We start from the raw sequence: 24,154 nt of genomic DNA, 5'->3' as shown, positions 1-24,154 counted from the left end.
TCCATGCACGTTCCAAGTGTCCTGGACTGCTTCGGCAGTTTTTTGAGCTCGATGAAAAGCAAAGAAGAGCAGGTGTCGCAAATGTTGATTTTGGGCACCTCCTGGGTCTTCCATTTCTAAGCCTCTAAACTAATAAAAAACTAAATAACTCAAAAAAAAAACACTTAACATAGTTTTGTAGAGCACACAAAGTTTTATCGAATGAATAGTTACCCTTTGTCAAACAGCAAACAAATCTTCGTAAAATAAAAGAAATTATGGAAACGCTACGAATTTATTCAAAGAACAAGAATAAGACTTTAAGAATATGAACAAGAAGAAACCAGCCTTTTCACTACATGAATTTCATGTTTTATTAAATTTATAATAAATATGTATATTCTTTACCATGAATACTCGTACTTTTTAATTACCATCTAAGCTTTCTTCAAATATCTCATTTATGAGCGTTATGACTTTCGTCTTAAACTCACGCATTTGCGCATTATTCATTTCTTCGAGATCAGGCAGCAAACTTAACATAAATAGTCTCTTAGGATTTTCATCGCCATTGGCTTCGTCACTTTGTGTAATATTCGAAAAATATGGAGCATCTCTTATTACACGCCGTTTAGCCGGGGACTGTAATTTAGTGGATCTGTAGTCAGAGAAACCATGGAAATCATCGTCTTCGGAAGTAGCTGATGCCATTCGCTTCCCTTTACTGGAGTTACCCAAATAAATTGTATCCAGATTATCTTCATGTGTGTTGTCAAAATAATCGGAAGTGTCGTTGATATCAATACTCTTTTTTCTTATTGGACTTCGCCTAACGCGATTTTCACTCTCCTCCAGCAAACGTTTTGTTCGAGACTCCGGATCCCAAGGCTTTTGCAGAAATGGAACTAGAAATTGCAGGTGTTGGTGTAAGTAGTAGGGTTTGCTTAGCTCTCCCATATGCATTTGTTTTAGTCTTCTTACGAAAACTGATCGAATACATTTCCATCTATCCTTAACTACATCCGCTAGAAAACAAAAAGGAATATAATCATTATTTACCATACAGATATGACTAAGTGTGAATATGGTGTAATCGATTGGTTTATAGGAGAGGTGGATCAATATACTCGTATGATGCAAATCGTGAAAAAATTGTTTTGGGTCACGCCCGCACATTCCTTCTGTTTTAAAATGTTCACCTTGAGTCTGTATTTTTCGTGTTTTCAAATTTGCGTAGCTGGCGGCCGCCGTAGCCGAATGGGTTGGTGCGTGATCACCATTCGGAATTCACTGAGAGGTCGTTGGTTCGAATCTCGGTGAAAGCAAAATTAATAAAAACATTTTTCTAATAGCGGTCGCCCCTCGGCAGGCAATGGCAAACCTCCGAGTGTATTTCTGCCATGAAAAAGCTCCTCATAAAAATATCTGCCGTTCGGAGTCGGCTTAAAACTGTAGGTCCCTCCATTTGTGGAACAACACCAAGACGCACACCACAAATAGGAGGAGGAGCTCGGCCAAACACCTAACAGAAGTGTACGCGCCAATTATTTATTTATTTTTTTTTTTTAATTTACTAGTCAACTGAATACTAAGTTAATTTTTCTCAATCGCCACTATTAGACAATTTTACGGGGTTACTGCGAAAGTCGGCCTGGATACTTAACCCTTCAGAAGGCGCGCTATGAGTTATTTGCTCACGCAATTTTAAAATTGCCAAATTTTTAATGTTTACCGTTAGTCCTAGAATAACGGCGTTCAGTACCTCTAAGTAAATGATTTGTCTTTGCAATAAGAAGCATTCGAAGTGTGTAGTGTGCGAATAGAGATCGAAGATATTGGTTTACTTTATATGTGCGGCATTTTGCCTAACTACGTAAGTATTTTTTTTTTTTTTTGCAATAAACGCGTATAATTTCTCTTTATAATTATTTAGGTAAATTTTTTAACAAAATAATGGAAACTAGTAGCAAACGTCGTCGTCTGGCAAATGACACCTCACAAATTGCATCTTGGTTGGACGAAATTTTGGATGACGAGGACGACGTGGAAGAAGATTTTGAGGAAAGTGATTGTGAAAGTGAACACACTGATCACCAAAGTGACACAGAACACTCTTCTGATACCGACGCAGGTTTTGATCAAGATGAAAACGTTGAAATGCCGCGAGGAAGGCGGCAATTTTATTTGGGAAAAGATATGTGTACAAAATGGGTTATGGATGTACCCACTCGCAATATACACATAGTAAAAAAAGTCTGCGTTCACCTATGCAAATATACTTTGCATTAGAAAAAGTTCAAAACAATAAATATTTCAGAAATTTTTTTTAACGAGTTTTATTTAGTTCACTTAAACGTAACTATCACACATATTTCGCTACTAATAACAAAATCAAATTTAAAATGAGATCACATAAAATTAAAAAGGCCATTCAAACTAAACGGAAAAAGTTTGCGTTCACTTATATAATAATAAAATAAAAGGCTTAAGATCATAGAAATGTTTTAAAATTAATAGCTAGTTGGATATCCACGCCTTTTTATGACTTCTAGAAGGCGTCTTTTCATTGATCCAACTAGTTTGGCTGTTATTTCTGGACTTATGGCTTCCCATTCCTCTTTAAGCGCGTTCTTAAGCATTTCCTTGCTAGTTATTGTACGCTCTCGTATTTTTTTTTCTAGAACGTCCCATAAGTGCTCAATGGGGTTAAGGTCAGGTGATTGTGGGGGTGTGCGAAGTTGTTTTGGAACATTATGCAACAACCACAACCTAACAATCTCTGCTGTGTGTTTCGGGGTGTTGTCCTGTTGGAAAACAAATCTTTCACCGAGTCCCAGTTTGATTGCACTTTCTCACAAATTCGTTTTTAAAATATCGAGATAATTATGTCTGTTCATTATCGACTCAATAAACTGTATATTTCCAACGCCCGATCTAGCCATACACCCCCATATCATGGCACCTCCCCCCATGCTTTACCGTAGGTACCAGATTTTGCTTTCCAAGTGCCGTTCCGTTTTTCCTCCAAATAATTTTACGACCTTTTATCCCGAAAATGCAAAACTTGCTCTCATCTGAAAAAATCGCACTATTCCAAAACACAGGTGGCTTGTTTACGTATTCCTTGGCGAAAGCCATCCGCTTAAGTCGATTTACTCGCGATATGAAGGGTTTTTTTTCGGGCCACTCCGCCGTGAAATCCGATTCTTTTTAGAATTTTTCTTACTGTATCTGGATGTACTTTCTTTTGGTATTTTACTTCTATGTCTTTTGAAATTTGGCTTGCTGTTACTCGTGAATTAGACTTCACAAGAATAGTTATGTTGCGTTCTTCTCTTTCCGGCAGTTTTTTTGGACGCCCAGAACGAGGCTTAGACTCCAAACAATTCGTTTGCTAGAAGTTGTTTATCACTCTTTGGACCGAGGAGTATTGCCTCCCAACAATTTTCGCGATTTCACGATAGCTTTTCCTATTTTGCCACAAACTTACAATGATTTTCCTTTCACCAATATATATTTCTTTTCGCCTTTGGTCCATAGTAACAAAAAATGTATTTCTAATATCAATTTTCCCCTCTTTAACCGTGTCAACTACATGAATGATTTAAAATTAAATTTAACGTAATTGCCATGCAAATAATCGTCACTATTCGAAATGAACGCACACTTTTTTGCTCAGCCTATTTAAGTAACTGTACTACAATCCCGTTATCTGAACACGACGCAGCTCAAACTCTAAAAAAGTTTGTTCATACCCTCTACGAATAATTTTCTTTGAAATAAGTGAAAAGAAATAACTGAGAGTTTTAAGATAAACACGTTAAATTATTTTAATACTTTATAACAGTGGGTGAACGCAGACTTTTTCTACCATGTGTACGTACATACTAGACGCTGTAACATAGTTACACATCTTCCAGGAGTTAAAGGCACAGCGAAAGACGCTATAATCCCTTCACAATGCCTCGCACTATTTTTGAAAGATACTTTACTTGAAAAATTTGTAACATACACACATATGTACAATACATTCAAAAAGTGACTGATTTGTACCTAAGAGACAGGGATTGCAAGGAAACAGATTTGGCGGAGATGAAAGCATTTATTGGAATTTTGTATATGGATTAAAAAAATTGAACCATTCAAATTTAAAGGAGCTTTGGCTAAATGATCGAACTGCTCTAGATATTTTCCCAATGTCGATCAAGCGTTTTTTATTCCTAGTCCGTGTGATTCGTTTCGATGAAACTTCGTCTCGTTTACCCAGATCCCAATTAGATAATCTTGCAGCGTTCAGAGAAATATTTGAAGAATTTAATGGCTATTGTTCCGAACATTTTATTCCTGAAGAATACTGCACCATTGACGAAATGCTGCAATCTTTTCGAGAAAGGTGTAAGTTCCGAATTTATATGCCTAATAAGCCAGCTAAGTATGGATTAAAAATCAACGCATTGGTTGATTCAAGGACGTTTTACACTTATAAAATGGAAAAATACTGCGGAAAACAGCCACCAGATGAAGGAAACTTATTCGGTATCCAGAACTACTCGCAGGTGGCCCATGCGACTATTTTTTACAATTATTAATATTGCTGGTATAAACGCCCAGATTATTTATAAATGCAGTACCCAAATCATGACACAGAGAAGGTTATTTTTGAAAGAAATTGCTTTGGAGCTTATAAAGCCAAATATTGTACGTGGTCAGACTATCAAAACACTTCCAAGCTCATTAAAAGAAATCATATCTCATATAGTGCCAAACAATGAACATTTAGAAGCCTCTGAAAATAATGGATTTTGCGCATTGTGTCCCAGGCGAAAAAATAGACTCACCAAAAAAGGATGTTTTTTGTGCAACAAATTACTCTGCACCGAGCACGCAAGAACTATATGTCCAACTTGTTTCGATTGCTCCTTTAACAAAGATCTGGCTCAATATTGAATTTTTATTAATATGTATTGCTACTAATTAAAAATTTTTTTTGTTGCTAGTGAAAAAAATGTATTGAATTTTCGTTTTATCTTTTGTATGTTATCAAAAATAGTTTCTAAGAGTTTAAAACTCAAAAATGCTTATATCTTAATAAAAATAAACCATTAACCTATAAAAAAAAAACACTTTATCTTACTAATCTACCTAACCTAGGAGCATAATATTTTTATGTGAAAGTGGTGTGAGCAAAATGCTCACGTGCGCCAATTCGTGTAACTTATTAAGGTGCGCCTTCTCGAGGGTTAATGACATTATTATTCAGGTATTTTCTGAGCAATTGGTTTTTATGACAAGATGCCTAAAAATTGAACCATTTTTGCAATGTTCGATTTTTTTTGCTACACGTCCACGTTTTTTATATGTTAGTTTAAGGATATGATTTTTTTCTTTTTTTAGTTAAAGGGTATTTCAAATAATAAAAATCATCAATGAAGAATGGATATTGGCAGTTAAGAATGGCTGCTTGATAAATGATTTTGAATTTACTATTTTTCACTAAAGCTGGCCACAAACACGGCACAATTCCCAACGATTTGTGCTTAGTCCATAGCACACAAACTGTACACAAATCAAACAACCAATCATTTCGTTGCGATCGTACTGCTAACATGCGATACAAAAAGCGGATGACGCGATTGTTAACTCTTTCCGTCTCTATTTTTTATTTTTTTTACGACGGTTGGCGACATTTATGTTTTTAATTTTGCACGAATATTGATTATTACTTCCTTTTAAGTGAAGAGGGCGCTAATAGCTGGAAATACACCCACCACGTGTTGAGCAAATTTAAAGTAAAAATCCGTGGCCGCGCGTATTTGTGAAAGCTAGAAGTAAAAATTCATAATAAATTCAATAACGCAATTAATGGTTTGATTTTTGTGCAAATTTAGTTCTTGTGGTGTGTTAGATACACAGTCGTTGCTTTCTCGCTTAAATTTCGATTATTTTACGAATATTTTTTATAATCAGTGGTGGTTAGCAACAATAACCACCGTGACGTAAGTATTCCTAGAATTTGCTTTTTTATACGGTCACTATGAGTGGGACTTTCTTTGGTATTTACAATATTTTAGGCAATTATTTCAATAATGCAACGATCATTGACGCAAAGGGAAATTGAAGAATGTTTGTATGAAGATTTACCTTCAGGACCTGAAAGTGAAGCCAGTTCCGATGAGGATGAAAATCTAGACACGCCTGAGTGGCCAGTGTCAAAATCGATATGGGATGTGTGTGGGGCAGATGTACAGAATATCCATGAAGAGCTATTCGACGACGAGGATGACATACCATTATCAAACTTTGTAAGTCAGAATAATATTATTAGCTCTACGACCTTGCAGCCTCCTAAATGGAAAAAGACCTTCTCTATGGATATACCTGGCGAGTTTGTTGAGAGTGTGGGCTTAGCTGATCATATAATCAGCTTGGAAGATGTAACACCACTCCGATTGTTTCGCATGTTTTGGACAGAGGACTTGGTTGAGGTCATAAGCTTTCAAACTATCCTATATGCAACACAAGAAGGTAAACCTTTTTCTCCTACCAGTCCTTCTGAAATACAAACTTTCTTGGCCATAAATATGGTGATGGGTATAAAAAAGCTACCGAGTTACAAAGATTACTGGTCTGATTTACGTGACTCCTACATTTCCTCTTGTATGCCCCTAAATTGCTTCAGCTGGCTTCTTGGATGCTTGCATCTGAATGACAGTAATCTCATGCCTGCTAGAACGCATCCAGGCTATGATAAGTTATATAAAGTCCGTCCTATGCTTGAAATTCTTCGCCGCAACGTCAGAAATAATTATAAACCATCCGAATGTGTCGCGATCGATGAAAGCATGATAAAATTCAAAGATGTGGAACAGGTTACTCGCAGGGAACGTGATGGAAGTGCAGTTAGGATCGATTGCCCTCTGGCCGTAAAGAAATACAACAGCAATATGAACTTCGTTGATAAATTCGATCAATTAAAAGCCTGTTACTCCATCGACCGAAAATCCCAAAAGTGGTGGCACCGATTTTTTTTTCATTTCTTGGATTGCTGCGTTATCAATAGCTATATAGCTTACAAAGAGCTTCTGATTAACAGACCTCATTTGGATGAGTTGACATTGAAGGACCTTCGCCGCTCAATTTATCAGGGGCTGTTAGCAGCTTGCTACGTAAACGAGCGAGCTCGAGGAAGTTCTGCGATCTGCAATGGATCAAGCTCAAGATCTCCTGTACCAGTTGCTATAAAACGGTATAAGCCTAGCGTGCCTGCTGAAATCCGCCATGAGAGTAATCGACACCAACCGCTTAGAGGCACACCTAGAAGATGCACCTTTTGCAGTACCAAAAGCGTCCCTGTCCGCACAGTATGGCAATGCAGAACATGCCACGTCCCACTTTGCCTCCGAAAAGGAAAGACATGTTTTTCAGATTTTCACAAGAAATAATTATTTGTAAATTTATTACCAAATTTTGTATTGTCTTTTTTCTAAAAATAAATAAAAAAGTGAAGTAATTGAGTGCATTAGTTTTAATAAATTTTTGTACCCTTCAGTCATGGTGGTTACTGGTGGTGACCGCCTTGTTTCTCAAAAACCTAACGGTAAATATTTTTTTTTTTTTGAATTCGTGTGTTACTTGTATTCCATATTCACCAATTAAAAACAAAAAATAAATTTTTTATGTCGCAGTAAAGAGCGTGACGTTATTTACATGTCTATTAAAAAAAAAACGCAAAAGAGAAAAAACGTGTTTGGATGCAAGAACGGTTGTTGCTAAATAGCAGCAGTCTTTCTCATACTAAGTTGAAATGAGTGGAGTATACAAATTTTTTATAAAAATTTGCTACAGTGAAACTTATATGGACCTGCCTAACTCTGTATCTACTTGAGAAAAAAAAAGGATACTCAAATGCGGGAAGCAATCACGCCAAACGAAAGGCTTTCTGGGACGTTGAGATTTCTTGCCTCTCGTCAAAGTTTGAGCATTTTTTTCCACTCTGTTTGGGATAATTCATTTTCATTTTGTCCTTTGAAACTCTCCATTCTGAAACACTATATAAATTCTTCTAAACATTGCTTTATTAACACTTTTCATTTTTCCGCTTACTCTTATCTTGACGACGAGAGTAAGAAAAAAAGTGAAAACAAACTGCGCCACAAACTAGCAACAAACCCCAGGTAAATGAAAATTTTCAATTACTTTGGATTTGTGCGCGCTTGTCGCCATAAACAATGGAATTTCTTCGAACAGCAACAAATCGCTGAGAATTGTACCCTGTTTGTGGCCAACTTAAGGGGGGAGCCTGGTTTATGAGGTCTAAAAATTGCACCTCTTTGCGATTTTTTTTTAAGGAAAAAATAAATTTAGCACTGCAAAGTTTTTTCTATATTTTAATGAACATTTAAAAAGTATAAAAAATGTTTGTACTGGTTAAAATAAGTTGAAAAAAATGTTTAACATAGAAATTAGTAGAGCGCTGCAACGCTGGAGTTTCCAACTGGCGTACAAGATACAGTTCGTAATTATTATCTAAAGCAAAAAATTCAAATGGATTTCTAATTATCATGATTTTTTATTCTAGATGAACTAAGAGAACTGAGAGAAATTCCAAAATTTCAACTTTTTGGAGGTTTTAAAGAAAAAAATGCCTTTCTATAAAAAAACAATTCACTTCAACTTGGTTTAAAAATCTTGAAAATTTTTTTTATCTATTTTGTTAGTTCAAATAGAAGAGAATTTAATACTGAAGGGAACAAGTTATTATTCATTTCAAAAGGTTCATTCGTTTTTTTCATTCATCCAAGCTAATCCAAAGAAATCAAGAAAATGAAAAGTCGGGAAAAGAAAATAAAGTTTGTACTATAGCTGTCCGGTCACAGCGTAACTACCTAACGCTCGCCTACCTTTGGCTTTGTATCTACGGAAATATTGAGAATTAGGCTCTGTAACTTTGTGTGAATATTCTGAAATATAATAGGAATCGCTTAAAACGAAAAAAAAAAATTAATTTTTTTGACCTTATAAACCAGGCTCCCCCCTTAAGTATTTCCTACCCCTCATCATGTTTCTCATCATAGTAATAGTACAGTAGCCGATTTTATTTTTTTGTATTTATTTGATCTCTAAATTGTCAAATTCGTTAAATTACTGTTAACTATCAGTTTTTGTTTTTTGAATTTGACACGAATACCAAACATGGGCGATCGTAATTACACACGCGTTAGAGAGCTGCCGCAGAATTATTTTAATGTGGACCAAAAAAAATTGATACCAAATTAATATCAAACCTTTACAATATGTCGTCCTGCTATTATTGTAACCACAGGTGCATGTACGCAAAAACATATAATAAAATATCCTAGATATTTATTGAGTGCCTGTAGAGGTAAAATATTTATATACATAAGTAAATACCAACTAATCGTATTTAAATAAAAAAAAAGAAACAAATAATTAAATTTTAAGAAATTAAAGTTAATACTAAGACATAATTCATATCTTAATTTTAGAAATCCTCAGAAGCCTAATCTTCAAATAGCGTTAAACTGTTGATGGCTTTGTTTAAAAATACCGGGCTTAGCTTCACTAATAGAATATCTTCTAGTGTCTCATGGCTCATTTGGTTGCTGTTGTCGGCCAAAGACGAAAAAGCATCTTTTATAGTAACCTGTGGGAAATAAGTACATAAATATGAATATATATATATGTATATATGTATACTCGTATGTGCTTCAATGCATAAGTAACTTAACGTCTCGACACTAAATTGTTGATGTTTGTCAATGGTCAATTTCAATGGAATTGCCAGTCGATACAGCAAATTGAATGAAGTTGGCAATTCATGTTGTGCAATATTGGACGAATGATCAAGTAACTGCTTTAATTAAACGTATGTTGGCAACGCGGGAAGAGAGCTGCCTTAAATTAGATGTGCTGGTAAGGCAGTGTGGCCGAATGAGCTATAGCTATACTCACTAGCGGTGAATCTTGCACGATAATTTTGTTGTTGCTTTTGCATGCAAATTCTTCGTCAAGTTAATCGATTTATCCAGCTGCTTCATCTATTCGCCACTTGCTAAGCCTTGGCGAAAAGAAGAGGCCTATTTAAGGGGTTAGGGGTAGTCAGAATTTTCAAAAAATTTTTTTTTTTTTTTGCATTTTCTTAAAGTACAATGTTTTAAAAATATTGTGTAAAAATTTGAAGTGAATCAGACAAATACTATTCAAGTTATTCAACAATTAACAAAGGGCGCTCGGCCGCTCCGGAGCCGATAGCAAAACTTTAAATGCGTTTTTCTCAAAACTATGTTTTTAAAACTGGTGAACACTGTAACTTAAAAACCGCTACGTAGATTTCAATAAAATTTATACAGCTTTTGAAAAACATAAAAAACTTGTGCCTGATCGAAGGATTTTTTTTTTTTCAAAAATTTCGATTTTTTTTTAACAATTAACTGTTGGTTTTTTGCTCTAAAATCTGGAAAAAATTTTCTGAGGCCGCCATTTTGTTCATTTTGAAAAAAAAAAAAAAAGCTTCGCTCAGGCACAAGATTATCTATTAATAAAACTAATTTTTCTTGTCCGATTGGTTTTAGATGAATCTGCAAGGACTTGTGATGTTCACCGCAAGGGACTTCTGGAGAAACGGGCTTCACACAAACCGCGATAACTTTTGCAATTATTAATTTTTTTTTTTTTAAATTTTGGTGAAGTCAAGTTAAAACATGATGTTTTTATGCTATGTTTTTATTTTTGTTAAATAAATTAATTAAGTAGCAAAAAAAAATTCGTGAAAATCATCATTTTTTCGGGCCTCTGACTACCCCTAACCCCTTAAATTATACATATATTGCCAAGATCTGTGGAGCAATGCAAAATGGCAACGCATGTTTGACAGCCATTTGGTACTTTTTTGTGACGCCCACGTTGGTAGCATCTTTGATAGTTTTACTTTGCCAGACTGTGCATTTCTCTTCTTTGCGAAAAAGAATTCACCCAGAATTTCGGTGTCTTTTTCCTCTTTATTGCATAAAATAAACAATGTTTTCAAATAATCAAGAGCGCGAGTCGAACGTACTGTCTTACTTGACGACATTTTCTAACTGACGATAAGATAACTTGACAATGCGCACAATTCAAATGTTGCCATTGCATTCAATCAAATTTGACAGTTGTTATAAAATTAATAATTGAATGTCGAGATGTTGAGTATAAGAAAAATATGAAGTGTTGCCACTTTACTACAGTTGTGGTAGATCGCAAACATTTTGGGTAATTTTTCACCTCTACCACAGCTGCCACATATTTTAAAAATACTACCACAATTTTTGTCGCAATTAAACTATCCAGCTAGCTAATTTACCAAAATGTTGCTTTCATAAAAGTTGAACAGTCAATTTTCTCTTCAATATGAATTTAAAAGTATTGAAAATATTTTGTGTAACGTTTTTAAAATAATGAACTTGTACAGGGCCCCCCATCTATCGTTACGGATTTGAACTAGGTATTATTTGAAGAATGGTAACACTTAGCTGTCATCTGATTTGACAGAAAATGGTTGTGTATACGCTCAAAGAACGCTGGGAAATATTGTTTTCGCTTCGCTTCATGGGCTTGGGATCGACTTGAAGAAGATGAAGACTCTTACCGAAAAATCATCTTTTCGGATGAAGCTCATTTCCATCTCGGCGGGTATGTTAACAAGCAAAATTGCCGCATTTGGGGCTCAGAAAACCCGCACGCACTCGAAGACAAGCCGATGCATTCACAACGAGTCACTGTTTGGTGCGGATTTTGGTCGAGAGGCATCATTGGTCCATTTTTCTTCGAAAATGAGCGAGGAGTGGCCGTAACCGTCAATGGAGAGCGTTACCGGGCCATGTTGAACGAATTTTTGTTCCGAGAAATTGAAGAGGAGGATATTGGTGGCATTTGGTTCCAACAAGATGGCGCTACTTGCCACACAGCGAATGCTACGATCAATCTTTTGCGCACTGTCTTCGAAGATCGCATTATCAGCCGAAATTCTGATATCGTTTGGTCGCCTCGGAGCTGCGATTTGACGCCGTTGGATTATTATCTTTGGGGTGCCTTCAAAGACCAGTGTTATGCCAACAAACCAGCAACAATTGAAGCACTGAAGACCAACATACGCGATGTCATAGCTGAAATACAGCCGCATACAATCGAAAATGGGTTGAAAAATTGGGCCGATCGTATGGGATGGTGCATGGCTAGCCGAGGCAGCCATATGAATGAAGTTGTGCTCCATCATTAACCAGAAGGATTGTACTTCAAAATAAAAAAAGCAGTTTGGAAAAATATTGAGTAGTTTCTTTTTTATAGCATTTTTAATTTCGTAAAGTTATATGGCGGACCCTGTATAATTAATAATTAATTATTTTTATACATTCTGTGTAAAAAGTACCCGGAATCGTTAAATAAATTACAAAGGATTACTTTATTCATCAAAATTGATTTTGTCGCCTTCAAAGTAAGCGTCATCTTGTGCAATACATCGTTTGACCCAATCCTACATGAACGTGGTGCAATATCCATCATTTTTCCTTCCACAAATCTGACCGTTTTTGGCGAAGATTCTCTAGTATTCCTTATTCACTGTTTCACCCTATGAGAAAATCTGAATATACTTAGTCTTGCCAAAAATTCTGTGGCCAATTTTGCAATGCATATGGCGAGAAAAATTCGCAGAAAAAAGTACCGTTATTTTTGTTGCATGCATTGTCTACTTATAAATTATACTCAGTTTCGTGGGGCAAGTTTCGCTTCTTAACAATGGGTGGAGCTAAGGAAAATCGCATTGCAGGGATTGCATTCTGAAGGTGTGGTAAAAGGTCAAGAGGGATTAACGAATTGCTGAAAAATCGTAATTTTTCGAGAATGTTTTTTTTTTACCGCACGATCAATCCTTTTCCCCAAACATCTGAAATGAGAGACAGAAAAAGAAGTGATCGTTCTCGCGTGGTTCGCACCAGTGCAGCCATAAAAGCCATTCGAGAAAGAATTCGCAGAAATCCTCTAGATCCATGTCAAGTTTAATTAGAGGTGATCCACATGAAAGCCTTCCATCACTCAATTGACCATCTTTTGACAACGCGGTTGAAGAAAATTATTCTCGACCGATGCTACTAGCATCTTCGTTGGTACGCGGTCAATAGCCATGAAAATATTATTTTCACAGATGAGAAGATGAAAAAAATGAGAAGTTTTTAATAAGCAAAACCACAAAATCTATGTCTCAAAGACACATTTGCAGTGCCAGAAAGCTGTCAGAGCTTTGGATGTCTTTGTTTTAACCTGTGACTTCCAAAGAAGTTTACTATCGACGATTACTCCAAGATATTTAATTTCCTTGGATAGCTGGATTGTGACTCCTTTTAGCTTGGGCGGAACGAGTCCATCAAGTTTCCTCCTTCTGGTAAAGAGGACAATACCAGTTTTGGTGGGGTTCGCCGATAGCCCATTCGCACAGCATCAAGTGTCAATCATATCCAGTGTTTTCTGTACTTTTCTACAGACGTTCATAAGCGAAGGGCCCGTTATCAAGCAAGCAACGTCGTCCGCATATGCTTGTGTGTAGGCTCCAGCACCATTTAAGGTGGTGAGTAGAGGATCGATCACCATGCACCAGAGCAATGGAGACAGCACACCACCTTGGGGGCAGCCTCTATTAGCCCCGGACTACACCAGCAGATCCTCCTCCGCCCGCACCGTGACGATTCTTTGGGCTAGCATTGAACGAATCCAATTCACCAGCACCCGGTCTACATCATGTCTGCTGGCAGAGCTGCTCATACTGTCGAAAGTGGCATTATCAAAAGCCCCCTCTATATCCAAAAAGATGCCCATAGCATATTCTCTTCTGTCGATGACCTGCTGCTGCATGCTGAATGTGAGAGAGTGGGTGAACCTTCAGCAACTTCTGACGCATATGCAACTCCACTAGCAGTTCGAGACTTTTCAGCATGAAAGAGGTCATGCTGATAGATCTAAAGCTTTTGGGACTGGTGTGGACATCTCTCCCAACTTAAAGGATGAAAGCTACCCTCACCATCCTCCACGTGCGTGGTATATAAGCCAGTGCCAAGCATGCAGTGAAGATTTTCTTCAGAGTTGCAGTCACTGACTCTATGCCTTCCTTCAGCATGGCGGGATAAATGCCAACTGGTCCGGGGAACTTATAGCTGCCAAAAGATTCGATGGCAAATGGAATGGCAGCTTCATTCACCACAGACCTGGCAACGTACCAGTCACGCCGAGAAGGTGTAGCAGCTCTGACAGCAGCCTCTTTCGTTGAGGGCTGTTGCCGGCCGATGCTTATCTGATTTCCGGGAAAGTGAGAGGCCATCAGCAAGCTGAATGTCTCACTTTGCTTCTCCGTGAAGGAGCAATCAGATTTCCTAAGTGAGCCCAACTTTGCGGTTAGATCCCTTTTCAGGACGCTAAACAATTTTTGCGTGTCACTCAGATATTCAATACCGCCTCACAATTCACTAAAGAAAGCCCTTTTCGACGCACGAATTAGCTTCTTGTAGTTCCTCTCAATATGACGGTATCGTTGGACCTTCCTGCAAGATTTTGCTTTTGCGCATAAGGCAAAAACCACCCAGCAGTGGTTAAAAAGCAATAATCCTGAGTTCATAACCGCAGAAGACTGACCGTCTGAAAGTCCAGATCTGAATCCATTGGACTACAGTTTGTGGTCAGAATTGGAGAACATGATGACCTGTCGAAGATCTCACAGAAATTTGAAGAGTCTCAAACAATCTCTGATTCGAGCAACGACGTCAATGGAAGACGTCTTGGAAACCATGCGTGCTGCCCTAGCTGAATGGCTTAACTGTTTAAAGGCTTGGCTAAAGGCAAAAGGTGACCATTTCGAATGAAAATAAAATATATTTTTTTTAATATTTACATGATTAAATAAAACTTATAAAAAAAAAAAACTATAATTTTATATCTTTAATGTAAAGCCCGTAACAGAACTTATTTCATTTCCAGATACTTTCTACACAGAATGTACTCAAGGTTATTGTTTCTGTTGATTATACAGGAACAAGAAAATAATTTATTTTTCCTTTCTACCTATGGCAACTCCTTTTCTGTATTCAGAGTATTCATTCTGTACTCATGGTAACTCTTCTAAACTGAAAATCATCTGAATGAATGTAAAGCTAAATACACACCAGGCAACCGTTGAAGCAACGGTTGCAGCAACGTGTTGCCTTTGTTTAAGAAACACGTTGCGACCGTTGCTTCAATCTCAGTATTGTGTATAACTGAGGTGCAGGAAAGGTACGAGCGGAAGATACGTAAAATTAATTTTTTTAAATAATCGACGAAATACGTAAAATTACTTCTCTCATTATAATTGACGAACTTTTGTACGAAAATGAGGACGAAGAAATGCAACAAAAGAAGAGAAAGAAAATTTGGTCCAAAAATTGGCTTTTAAAAAAAATCGAATTTTCGAACGAGAGGCTGCTGAAAGAACTGAAGGAAAATGAACCAGCGGACTATAAAAATTACATGAGGATGGACGAAGCCCTGTTTAGAAAATTGTTGGACTTCGTAAAGCCCAAAATAACGAAACAAGATACCATAATGAGAAAGCCAATATCAGCAGAAATTAGACTGGCAATAACTTTGCGGTATCTTGCAACAGGAAACTCTTTTGCGGACTTGAAATTTTTATCAATTTTATTGTATTTTTTAATTGTTCGTATGATTTTTTTCTAAAATTTTTATTTTTATATTTTTCACTACTTATATCCCACAGCTCTCTCAAATTTGTATATTCGTTAATCAAATTAACATCATTTTCATTATTTTCAATTGCCGTTTTTTCCTTTTTCACTTTATTTTACTCCGCACGAACCTTCTTCTTCGCTTCTTTTCAACGAACTGAACGAGTAAAAGCAGTAAACAATGATACACACGAAGCAACGGTTGCAGCAACCTATCCCAAAAATCAAATTTATTTGATATTTCAGGCAACGGTTGCAGCAACACGAAAATCAATAGGCAACACAGCTACACACGAGGCAACGGTTGCTTCAACATGGCCGTGTTGCTGCAACGGTTGCCTGGTGTGTATTTAGCTTAAGGGAGACAGTGATATTCTACGCCACAGTTTCTGAAGAATAATTACTTACATTTACACAGAATATTCTACTTAAAAATTATTAAAAAATATTCCACTACACTTTGTTAGAGATCTACCACCGTTTCTATTAAGGGGTTAGGTGGGTTTCAGAGGTTGAAAAAAGAAGATTTTGACTATTTTTTTTTAGTATAGAAAATCATATATTTTATTTAAACAATTCACTATATCTAAGATACATATATAAACAGTATCTTGTGAAATTTCTGTTTAAAAATTTCGAAAACTCAGCCGTTGGTACCTCATTTTCCTTGACGTCTCAAAAAAAAATGCTCTTGCCGTGGACAGCATAACTCATTATTGGTTCATCTAAAATCAAAAAACCAAAAGAATTTCGAGGGTACATGGATAAATCTCGTTGCTGTACGAAGGGAAAAAAAATCCAAATTTGAATTTTTTACATGCTTTGAACCAAAAAACACATTTTTTAGTGAAATTTTCGACATACATTGGCTCAAAAAAAATAGTTGTAATAAATAAAAAACAAAATCCTTCGTTCAATAACTAGATAATGTTATTTCAAAGATTTGTACAAAATTTGAAGTAAATCGCTTCATAACTTTTCGAGATATCGTGTCCACCGACTTAAAAAATGGAGTTTTGAGATAAACACGTATACCTGCGAAGCGCTCAACTGACGTGGCCTAATTGGCGGAACTTCTGAAGGGTCTATCTCTTAGAATTTTACTCGGATCGACTTAAAATTTTAGGGGAGTATTTTAAACATACTGTACAATTTAATGAGACAAAAAAACAAAAATCGATTTTTTGAAATTTTCAAACCCACCTAATCCCTTAACAAACCATTTAGTTTTTGAAGAGGCAACACTGCTAGTTTGTAATATTACATCCAATCGATCATTGCTTACATGAGTTGGAGGAATGCCGAAACAAACGTTGCTTAATGCGTAAAGTTCGGGTTCCGATTGCTCCTTCTCTTTCCAAAACTGCAATACATCAGTGTCGCTTCGCAGAAATGGTAGATGCAGATTACTTATTTTTGAAAGCAGATCAGTATATTTGACCTCAGCCGAGGACGCTTGAAGTTTTTCAGTCAGAAATGAATTGAGCATTTCTTCGGCTTCGTCTTCGAACTTAACTTCATTCTCCATTAAAGTGTTGTCGTTAGGAACCGGTTGCGAAGTAGGAGAAAAAGAACAGAGTTTCTCCCACAGATTGTTTAGGTAAATAACCGCTTTCAGCCTCTTCTTTGAACTGAGTGTGTGATGGAACCTTGGATCCAGAAACAGACAGGCATTCAGACTTTCGTTCTCAAGCAGTTCAGATGTTCTTTTCTCCATGCTTTTCAAGATTTTCTTTCCAATTTTCCTTGCCATGTCCTCGGCTAGATTAGTGCGGATTATTTTATTGGTGAGCATTTGGCATTTTAGCCACTGAGCATAAAAATCTCCATAATGCAAATTTTCTGCTTGAAATCGTTTCATAGCATCTTGCAATGGAGCGAACACGGCGCAATAGCACTCCATAAAGTCCCAAAGCGTGTTATTGTTGTCGAAATGCTCGTCAGTGGCATTGCTTCCAATAGGTTCCACATCAATTAAGATATCTTTTGCAGCCAGTAGCGTCACAATCATTTCGTATGTTGAGCCATAGGTGGTGTAACAATCGAGTTGAGGCAGTTGAATGTTTCGCAACTCAAAAGCGTCCTTAATACCATTTGCAGGGTTGCGAATGAACTTTATAAAATTTCTGCTGTTTGACAGAAGTTCCTCTATTTCAGGGTCTTTTATGACATCCAAGGCACATAGCTGAGCAGTATGAGCGGCACATATACAGATTTGAATCTGCTCGACGCGAGAATTCGATGGACTGATATTATTTAAATATGTACCGTTCAAATCCTTCTCCATTCGTTCATGTTCGCTAGTGTTGTAGCTAGATAAAATTGTTGTTGTTTCTATCGTATTCGCTGGGCTATCAGAGGTGATGGACACAATCTGATTCAGTTGGATGTCATATTTTTGCAAAGTTTTTAATATTTCTTCTGCCAGATTAAACGAGGCACTCGCGCCAATGTCTTTTAACTCAATCATGCCCAAAATAAGAGATTTGATTTCGTTTTCCTTGAGGAATTGTGCGCTTATTCCGCAAATTTTACGCGAAAGCTTCGATGCACTGTCAATCTTTAAAGACAAAAGCCTTCTGTTCATTTCCATTCTCATGTTGGTTCTAATGTTTTCAGCGACTTGATGCAAAGCTGTTTGGCAATTTTTCGCATTGAGAGTGATGCGCTTGCCGAGTTTTTTCCCCAGCCCATGGCAAATTGGGTCTATTATATTTTTAAAGTTCGAGGAATCGAGCACATCAAATGGAATGCTGTCTTCGGCTACTAATCCAATATACGATTTGAATAAGTTTTTTATATTTACTTGCACTTTAATATTTTGTTTCTTGCTACAAATTGGCGGTGTTAAATCGGATTTAGACGGTATGCATAAATTTATTTTGTGCTTTTTTATTAAATGTTTTTTTAAATTATAAATTCTGTTATTTTTTAACACTAATTTGCAAATGTTGCAAACGGCCTTTCCAATTTCTTCCTGATTTTCGAAATAACCCCAAATGAGATTTGAATTATTTTTGTTTCTATTTCTTGGCACTTTAAGATTCATTTTTCGACAAGATTTCGTGGTTGTTGGATCGGAATTAGACGGGTTAAATTTTTTTTCAATATTATAAAAATTTATTTTGTGCACTTTTATCAAATGGCTTTTCAAATTATAACTTCTGTCATTTTTTAACACTAATTTGCAAATGCTGCAAACGGCCTTTCCAATTTCTTTTTGATTCTCGAAATACTCCCAAATGAGGTCTGAATTATTTTTGCGCGGGGCCATGGTGAAATTAGATTAAACAACAAATTCCAATCACTTAATGGTTTTACGCATACCCTCCCCACCTGGTCCGGTGTCGTCAGATGTGTAACATTTAATGTTTAAGTTACTTGCACAAAACACTTGGAAATTTACAGATAGTTACATATCCGTATGTATTTTACTATTACTCGCACTATACATGTGCGTACGTTACACAAATAACACAAATCTGTGGGCAATTCACTACAACACCGGAGCAACAGCGAGAGCAGAATGAAATGACACTAAACTGTGCTCTCGATGTGCTTTGCTGTGCTGTCGTTCGTTTTTCGCAGCTACAGCCACGGGCAGAGCGAATTCATATAAAGTGATGTCAAGTAAGATAGAGTAAGAGAGAGTAGAGAGCCTTCCGAATTCGCTGTGTCGTAAGAGCTCATGAATAAACAAGCAAAAGGAAGGAGAATTACTTGTGTGTGAAGAAGAAGAGTAGGCGAAAGCAATGGAAACAACCAAACACAAGAAATTATACACACACATACATACATAATTTGTTTGACACGGCGTCTTCCGCATAAAAACGGAAACAAACTGCATTTGGCTGTTTTATATTCATTTGTGCTTTCACAATTTAACACATTGTGGTCGGGCGTTTTGTGCCAGTGCATTACGGCTGGAGCGGGTAATTTATTGAAAAATGTGCGCGAATTTTATTGTTATTAAAAATCAGTATAAATTTAAAAAGGCTCTGATTTCTTTTTTTAACTTTTATTTTCTTATCTTAGAATGTATTCTCTATCGTTATTATAATAAATAAAGCTACTTTCTGTATACTGTGAATTACGCCACTTAACTAAAACTGAAATAAGAGTTGTTTTGAAATTAATTGCTTTTAAATTTGCTCGTATGATGTTTACTGTTAAACACAATTTACCGTTATTATTTTGATTTGTATATGTTTGCACATCGTAATACTAGGTATGAGAAAGGGTAACAACAAACATTAATAACCCGTATATCTTTATTTCCCTTATTCTACCACCCATCTATAAAAACGTATAACTACGTGACCCGCGCTCTACCCACAGTTTGCGAAAAACGTATTCTTACGTGTCCCGCACACAATGTGTTAACACGCGGCACTTCGTTTTCATTAGTTTGTTTAGTTTTAATCTCACAAATCCCAATTCAGCCATTCACTGAATTTTCACAAAGATGTAATTTCTCCTACTTTTGTTTGTTCTGTTCGTTTGTTTTGTATTGCGAAGGGAGCTGACCCCAGACTTGTCAAAATCGTGAAAAATAAAGTACCTATTTTTTCAAGGCACCACCTGAGATATTCTATTCGCCTCGCTATTTATGTACATACAAAATTTGTGCTGCTAATTTTCATCAACTTGGTGTACAACAGGAAGAATATTTCTTCTGCCATTCTAATTTCAAAGGGTCCATTGTAATCTGTTTGGTTTACATTCGTAAGCAGCTGCCACCAACATGCAAACACAAAATTCAAGTAAATTTGGTTTATATACGACTGCGAACACCTTGTATGAATTCGCCTTGGCTATACGAGTACAAGCAAAAAAATTTAAGCTGTGCTGTAGCTTCAACTGCGCAATTTCAAACAATACAGCTACACAAAAAGTTACTTGTGCTGTGCTATGGCTTCGGCTTCGGCTGTGGAAACGTACCCAGCGTAGTCGCTGGTTATAATGACCCGATTTACACGAGGAGACATCTGGAAAGGAAACATTTTGTTCAAGGGCGAAGGACGGTCGGGGAAGAAAGAAGGGATTTTGTCTCCCGTACTCGGCGACACGCTTTGCTCTTCTTATTCGTATTTCTTATCTTAAAGCAATTTTTGACAGTTGCTTCATTCGTTTTCTTCTTTTGTGGAAGAAAGTTCTAAGTTATGTGTTGGTTTTTAATCAAACGGAAGATAACAACGATGACAACATCCGAACGCTGCTTGGGAAATGCACGATTATTTTAGCTAGTAAAGTAGGTATAATTTACAATAGTTATGGGACATGTTTATGCTGATTTCTAATTTTTCCCTGCATTTCTAGATACTCAAGTTAATTTTAAGTTAATTATTTATATACAGGTATGAAGTATTTTTAATTGAATTTTTATTATTCAAGTACAACAATTTATAAATATATTTAAATAAAAAAGAAAAACAGCAAATTATCTATTATTTAACCAGTTTGCATTTTTCATTGATATATTTAAGAAACTGTTGACGAACGCTCTATGCTTTACATGTAAGCGCGTGCTAGAATACATCCGAACCAGACGATGCTAAAGTATTAAATGTCAAAATGTCGCGGAAACATTTTTGCCCGTGTGTACGCGAATGAAACATCAAAAGAGAATTTCCAGTGTCTTTCTTCCAGATGTCTCCTCGTGTAAATCGGGACATTGCTTTCACCTACTCTTCTTCTTCACACACAAGTAATTCCCCTTTCTTTTGTTAGTTTATTCATGGACTCTTACGACACAGCGAATTCGGAAGGCGCAACCATTTATTCTATCATCCTTGTTTGACAAAGTGTGGTTGAATTTGACAGTGCTTTCATAAGGCATATACAATAATGTCAAATTAAAAAAAAAAAAAATATGTTACCCATATTAATTTGTTTCTCTATATTTTGTAACCGTATAGTCCCTTCAAAGAGAGCCGCCCTAAGTTGTCAATCAATATTTATTGATATTCAATATTTTTTGGCACACCTCGCTTACTACAATAAAACAAAATTAAGACTAATTAAGAAAAAATAATCGATGATTTGTTTAATTTTTTGCCAAATTCAAAAAATGTAGTTCTAATTGTCGCAGTCCGGCGCCCATCCACAGTTCATAATAAACGTAAGTCAACTTTGTTGTAATAAATGATTTTGGTATGAGTGTGCAGTTTCTCTCATGGAAGCCTTACTACACATAGCAACGCATGAAAACGCAATAAAGTTGAATGTAACTCAACTTCTGTTTGTAAAACAAACGCATAAAGTCGGAACACATCGAATACGCCAGACCGCATACCGCAAACATCAAATTTATTACTTTACTTTATTTTATTATATTATTTTTGTAGGTAATTATTTTGGGCCGACATGGCAACCTAACGAATAGATGGAAATATAACTAAGATCTCTTCTCTTTTGAGAGGCGATAGATAAGTTAGTTGCTCTGCTTTTGTTTGAACAACCGCCATAGTCGCCGTCGGCAGAGCAATCAATAGATGATTAAAGAAAATAAAATGTGAATGTGGTGTCGTTGTTGTGCTGTGGTTTTCAATGTGTTTATATCAGTGCTGTCCATCCCATACATCAATTGATGACACGTATTCTTACTCTCCATCGTTCAGTCGTTAGCAAACCAGCAACGAATAAACACCACGTTTGTCTGCGACGCTTAATGTATGCAATAAAATGCCCTGTGAGAACTTTTTTATGCTAGAAAATGCCTTTGGCGACTTGCAATGCCTTTTATGTTACAAGTCGTTCAAAGGAAGCTATAGATGTAATATCAAAAGGCATTTCGATTCCTCCCACAAAAATTTTCTACTCCAATCCAATATTTATTTATTTTGGTTTAAATTTCCCACTGGGCTGCTCCCATTCTCTCGTTCTCACTTATACACTCACATTTTTCATTTTGGACAGCACTGGTTTATATGCTTGTTATATACGATGCATGCCGACATGAGTGTACCTACATACATACATACAAACATATTTGAAATACGATTTAACTGACATCGCTGGTCGTAAGCTGACAGAAATGTTCGAAAATCGGATGCAACTTACATTTTAAAAACCTATGTACCTGCATATGTATGGTATGTACGTACGTATGTACACGCATGTACCCGAATATATGTATTTATTTTGAATTATTTTTACTAATATATAAAATACTTACGTGTACTAGAAAGCTCCTCCGCCACTTCTATCCACGCCCGTTCAGTGTGATCTCGTTTGGAATATTCTGTAAGTGAGGTATTGTATATGCACGGATATTTTTCAACAGTCTGCACTAAACGTATGTTGATTTTTTTGTTAACGTCCATTTTTGCAATTGAGTCAATAAACAATTTAATCACCAAAAAACACACAAACAAATGCCTGCTGTTGTCAAACACACTCGCTCCGGCTGTTCACGACAAATTGAAACGACGACTATGTTCGTCGCTACTACACAACTTGTCGGCTCTCATGCGCTGTCGCCCGTTATCGAAGAGAGCACAGTTGCGAGGCGACATTTGCCTTTGTGAGGCGATAGTGGATGATGTGAATGGATGGCTACTGTAAAGGGAAGTGTTATTGTTTCAAATTTAAAAAGCAGGCAGGCAGAAGTTGAGTTTTGTTCACACACACGCACACACAAATTGTATGGCTGGATGTATGGTATGTATGGTGTTGTTGTATGGATGCGAGTAGTAGGCAGACATGCCATGGCGGAAATCCGAGGATGTGCTATTTAGGCAGTAACCAGCGCATGGAATGTTGATATAGTGCGTGTATTATTCGGGAATACAAAGGCTGTTTGCATGCAGGTACAAAATTTCGAATTACTTCTGCTAGTGCATAAAAGTGCTGGCCCAATGCAGACCGGCTTTGCTTGCTTGGCTTCGATAGCTGCCAAAAATGAATAGAACAATACTGAAATATATGAAATGACCCCAGCTATGCTTCAAGCGCTTGAAGTACGGCGAAGTTTGAAATAGCTCAATGTTTGACAGCGTTTTTGACATTAGGCATTGAACCCTCGTCGTTCATTTATTTTGATTTGGTTTATATTAGCTCAAGGCGAACCTATTAAAGGTGGTGCTGGTAAATCAGCTGATTTGTTTTTTTCTTTTTCTTTCGCTGTGTCCAGTCCATGTGGCTGTCAGTGCAGAATAAAACAAGACGATACCTGTTTTTTTTCTGCCTTTAATGAATGCACCTTGGTTTAGCTTCATTTGTGAATTTTAGGCAGATTAAATACATTGTTTATTTACATTTGCTTTTCAAAAATGTTTGAAGAAAATTTAATAAATGCCATTGCAAAGCGTATGCATTCTTTAACTGTTCCTCGTTGCTTGCAATAAGTTAAAAGTCTACAGTTATATGTATACATATATAATTGGCGCGTACACCCTTTTTGGGTGTTT

The 24,154-nt window shown here is 36.5% G+C and overlaps 1 protein-coding gene across 3 annotated transcripts; it reads right to left on the bottom strand.

Annotated features, from left to right (window-relative positions):
• Positions 1-328: 328 nt before the first annotated feature.
• LOC129237527 (uncharacterized) lies at positions 329-23,298 on the bottom strand. Of its 3 annotated transcripts, none has more exons than XM_054872333.1 (2): positions 22,921-23,298; positions 329-1,004 (listed from the first exon to the last, which is right to left on the bottom strand). In XM_054872333.1, exons 1-2 carry the CDS (start codon positions 23,066-23,068, stop codon positions 406-408), a joined length of 747 nt encoding a protein of 248 aa, XP_054728308.1. In that variant the 5' UTR covers positions 23,069-23,298; the 3' UTR covers positions 329-405. The 3 variants fall into 3 exon arrangements, with proteins under 3 accessions (XP_054728308.1, XP_054728307.1, XP_054728306.1); XM_054872332.1 differs by lacking the exon at positions 22,921-23,298 and adding an exon at positions 17,029-19,246 and having other exon boundaries at positions 890-1,004; XM_054872331.1 differs by lacking the exons at positions 329-1,004; positions 22,921-23,298 and adding exons at positions 9,358-9,643; positions 17,029-19,246.
• Between the last annotated feature and the right edge of the window lie 856 nt (positions 23,299-24,154).

Source organism: Anastrepha obliqua, chromosome 2, assembly GCF_027943255.1.
Source record: "Anastrepha obliqua isolate idAnaObli1 chromosome 2, idAnaObli1_1.0, whole genome shotgun sequence".
In the NCBI taxonomy this organism is placed as follows: domain Eukaryota; kingdom Metazoa; phylum Arthropoda; class Insecta; order Diptera; family Tephritidae; genus Anastrepha; species Anastrepha obliqua.
The sequence above is the reverse complement of the archived record's forward strand: the minus strand, read 5'-3'. Positions and strand labels throughout refer to the sequence as shown.

Coding starts and splice junctions, on each gene's coding strand:
- LOC129237527 (XM_054872331.1), bottom strand. CDS start 19,017: ATGGCCCCGCGCAAAAATAATTCAGACCTCATTTGGGAGTATTTCGAG. Junction 9,644..17,028: donor TCGGCATTCCTCCAACTCAT/GTAAGCAATGAT, acceptor TATTTCCCACAG/GTTACTATAAAAGATGCTTT.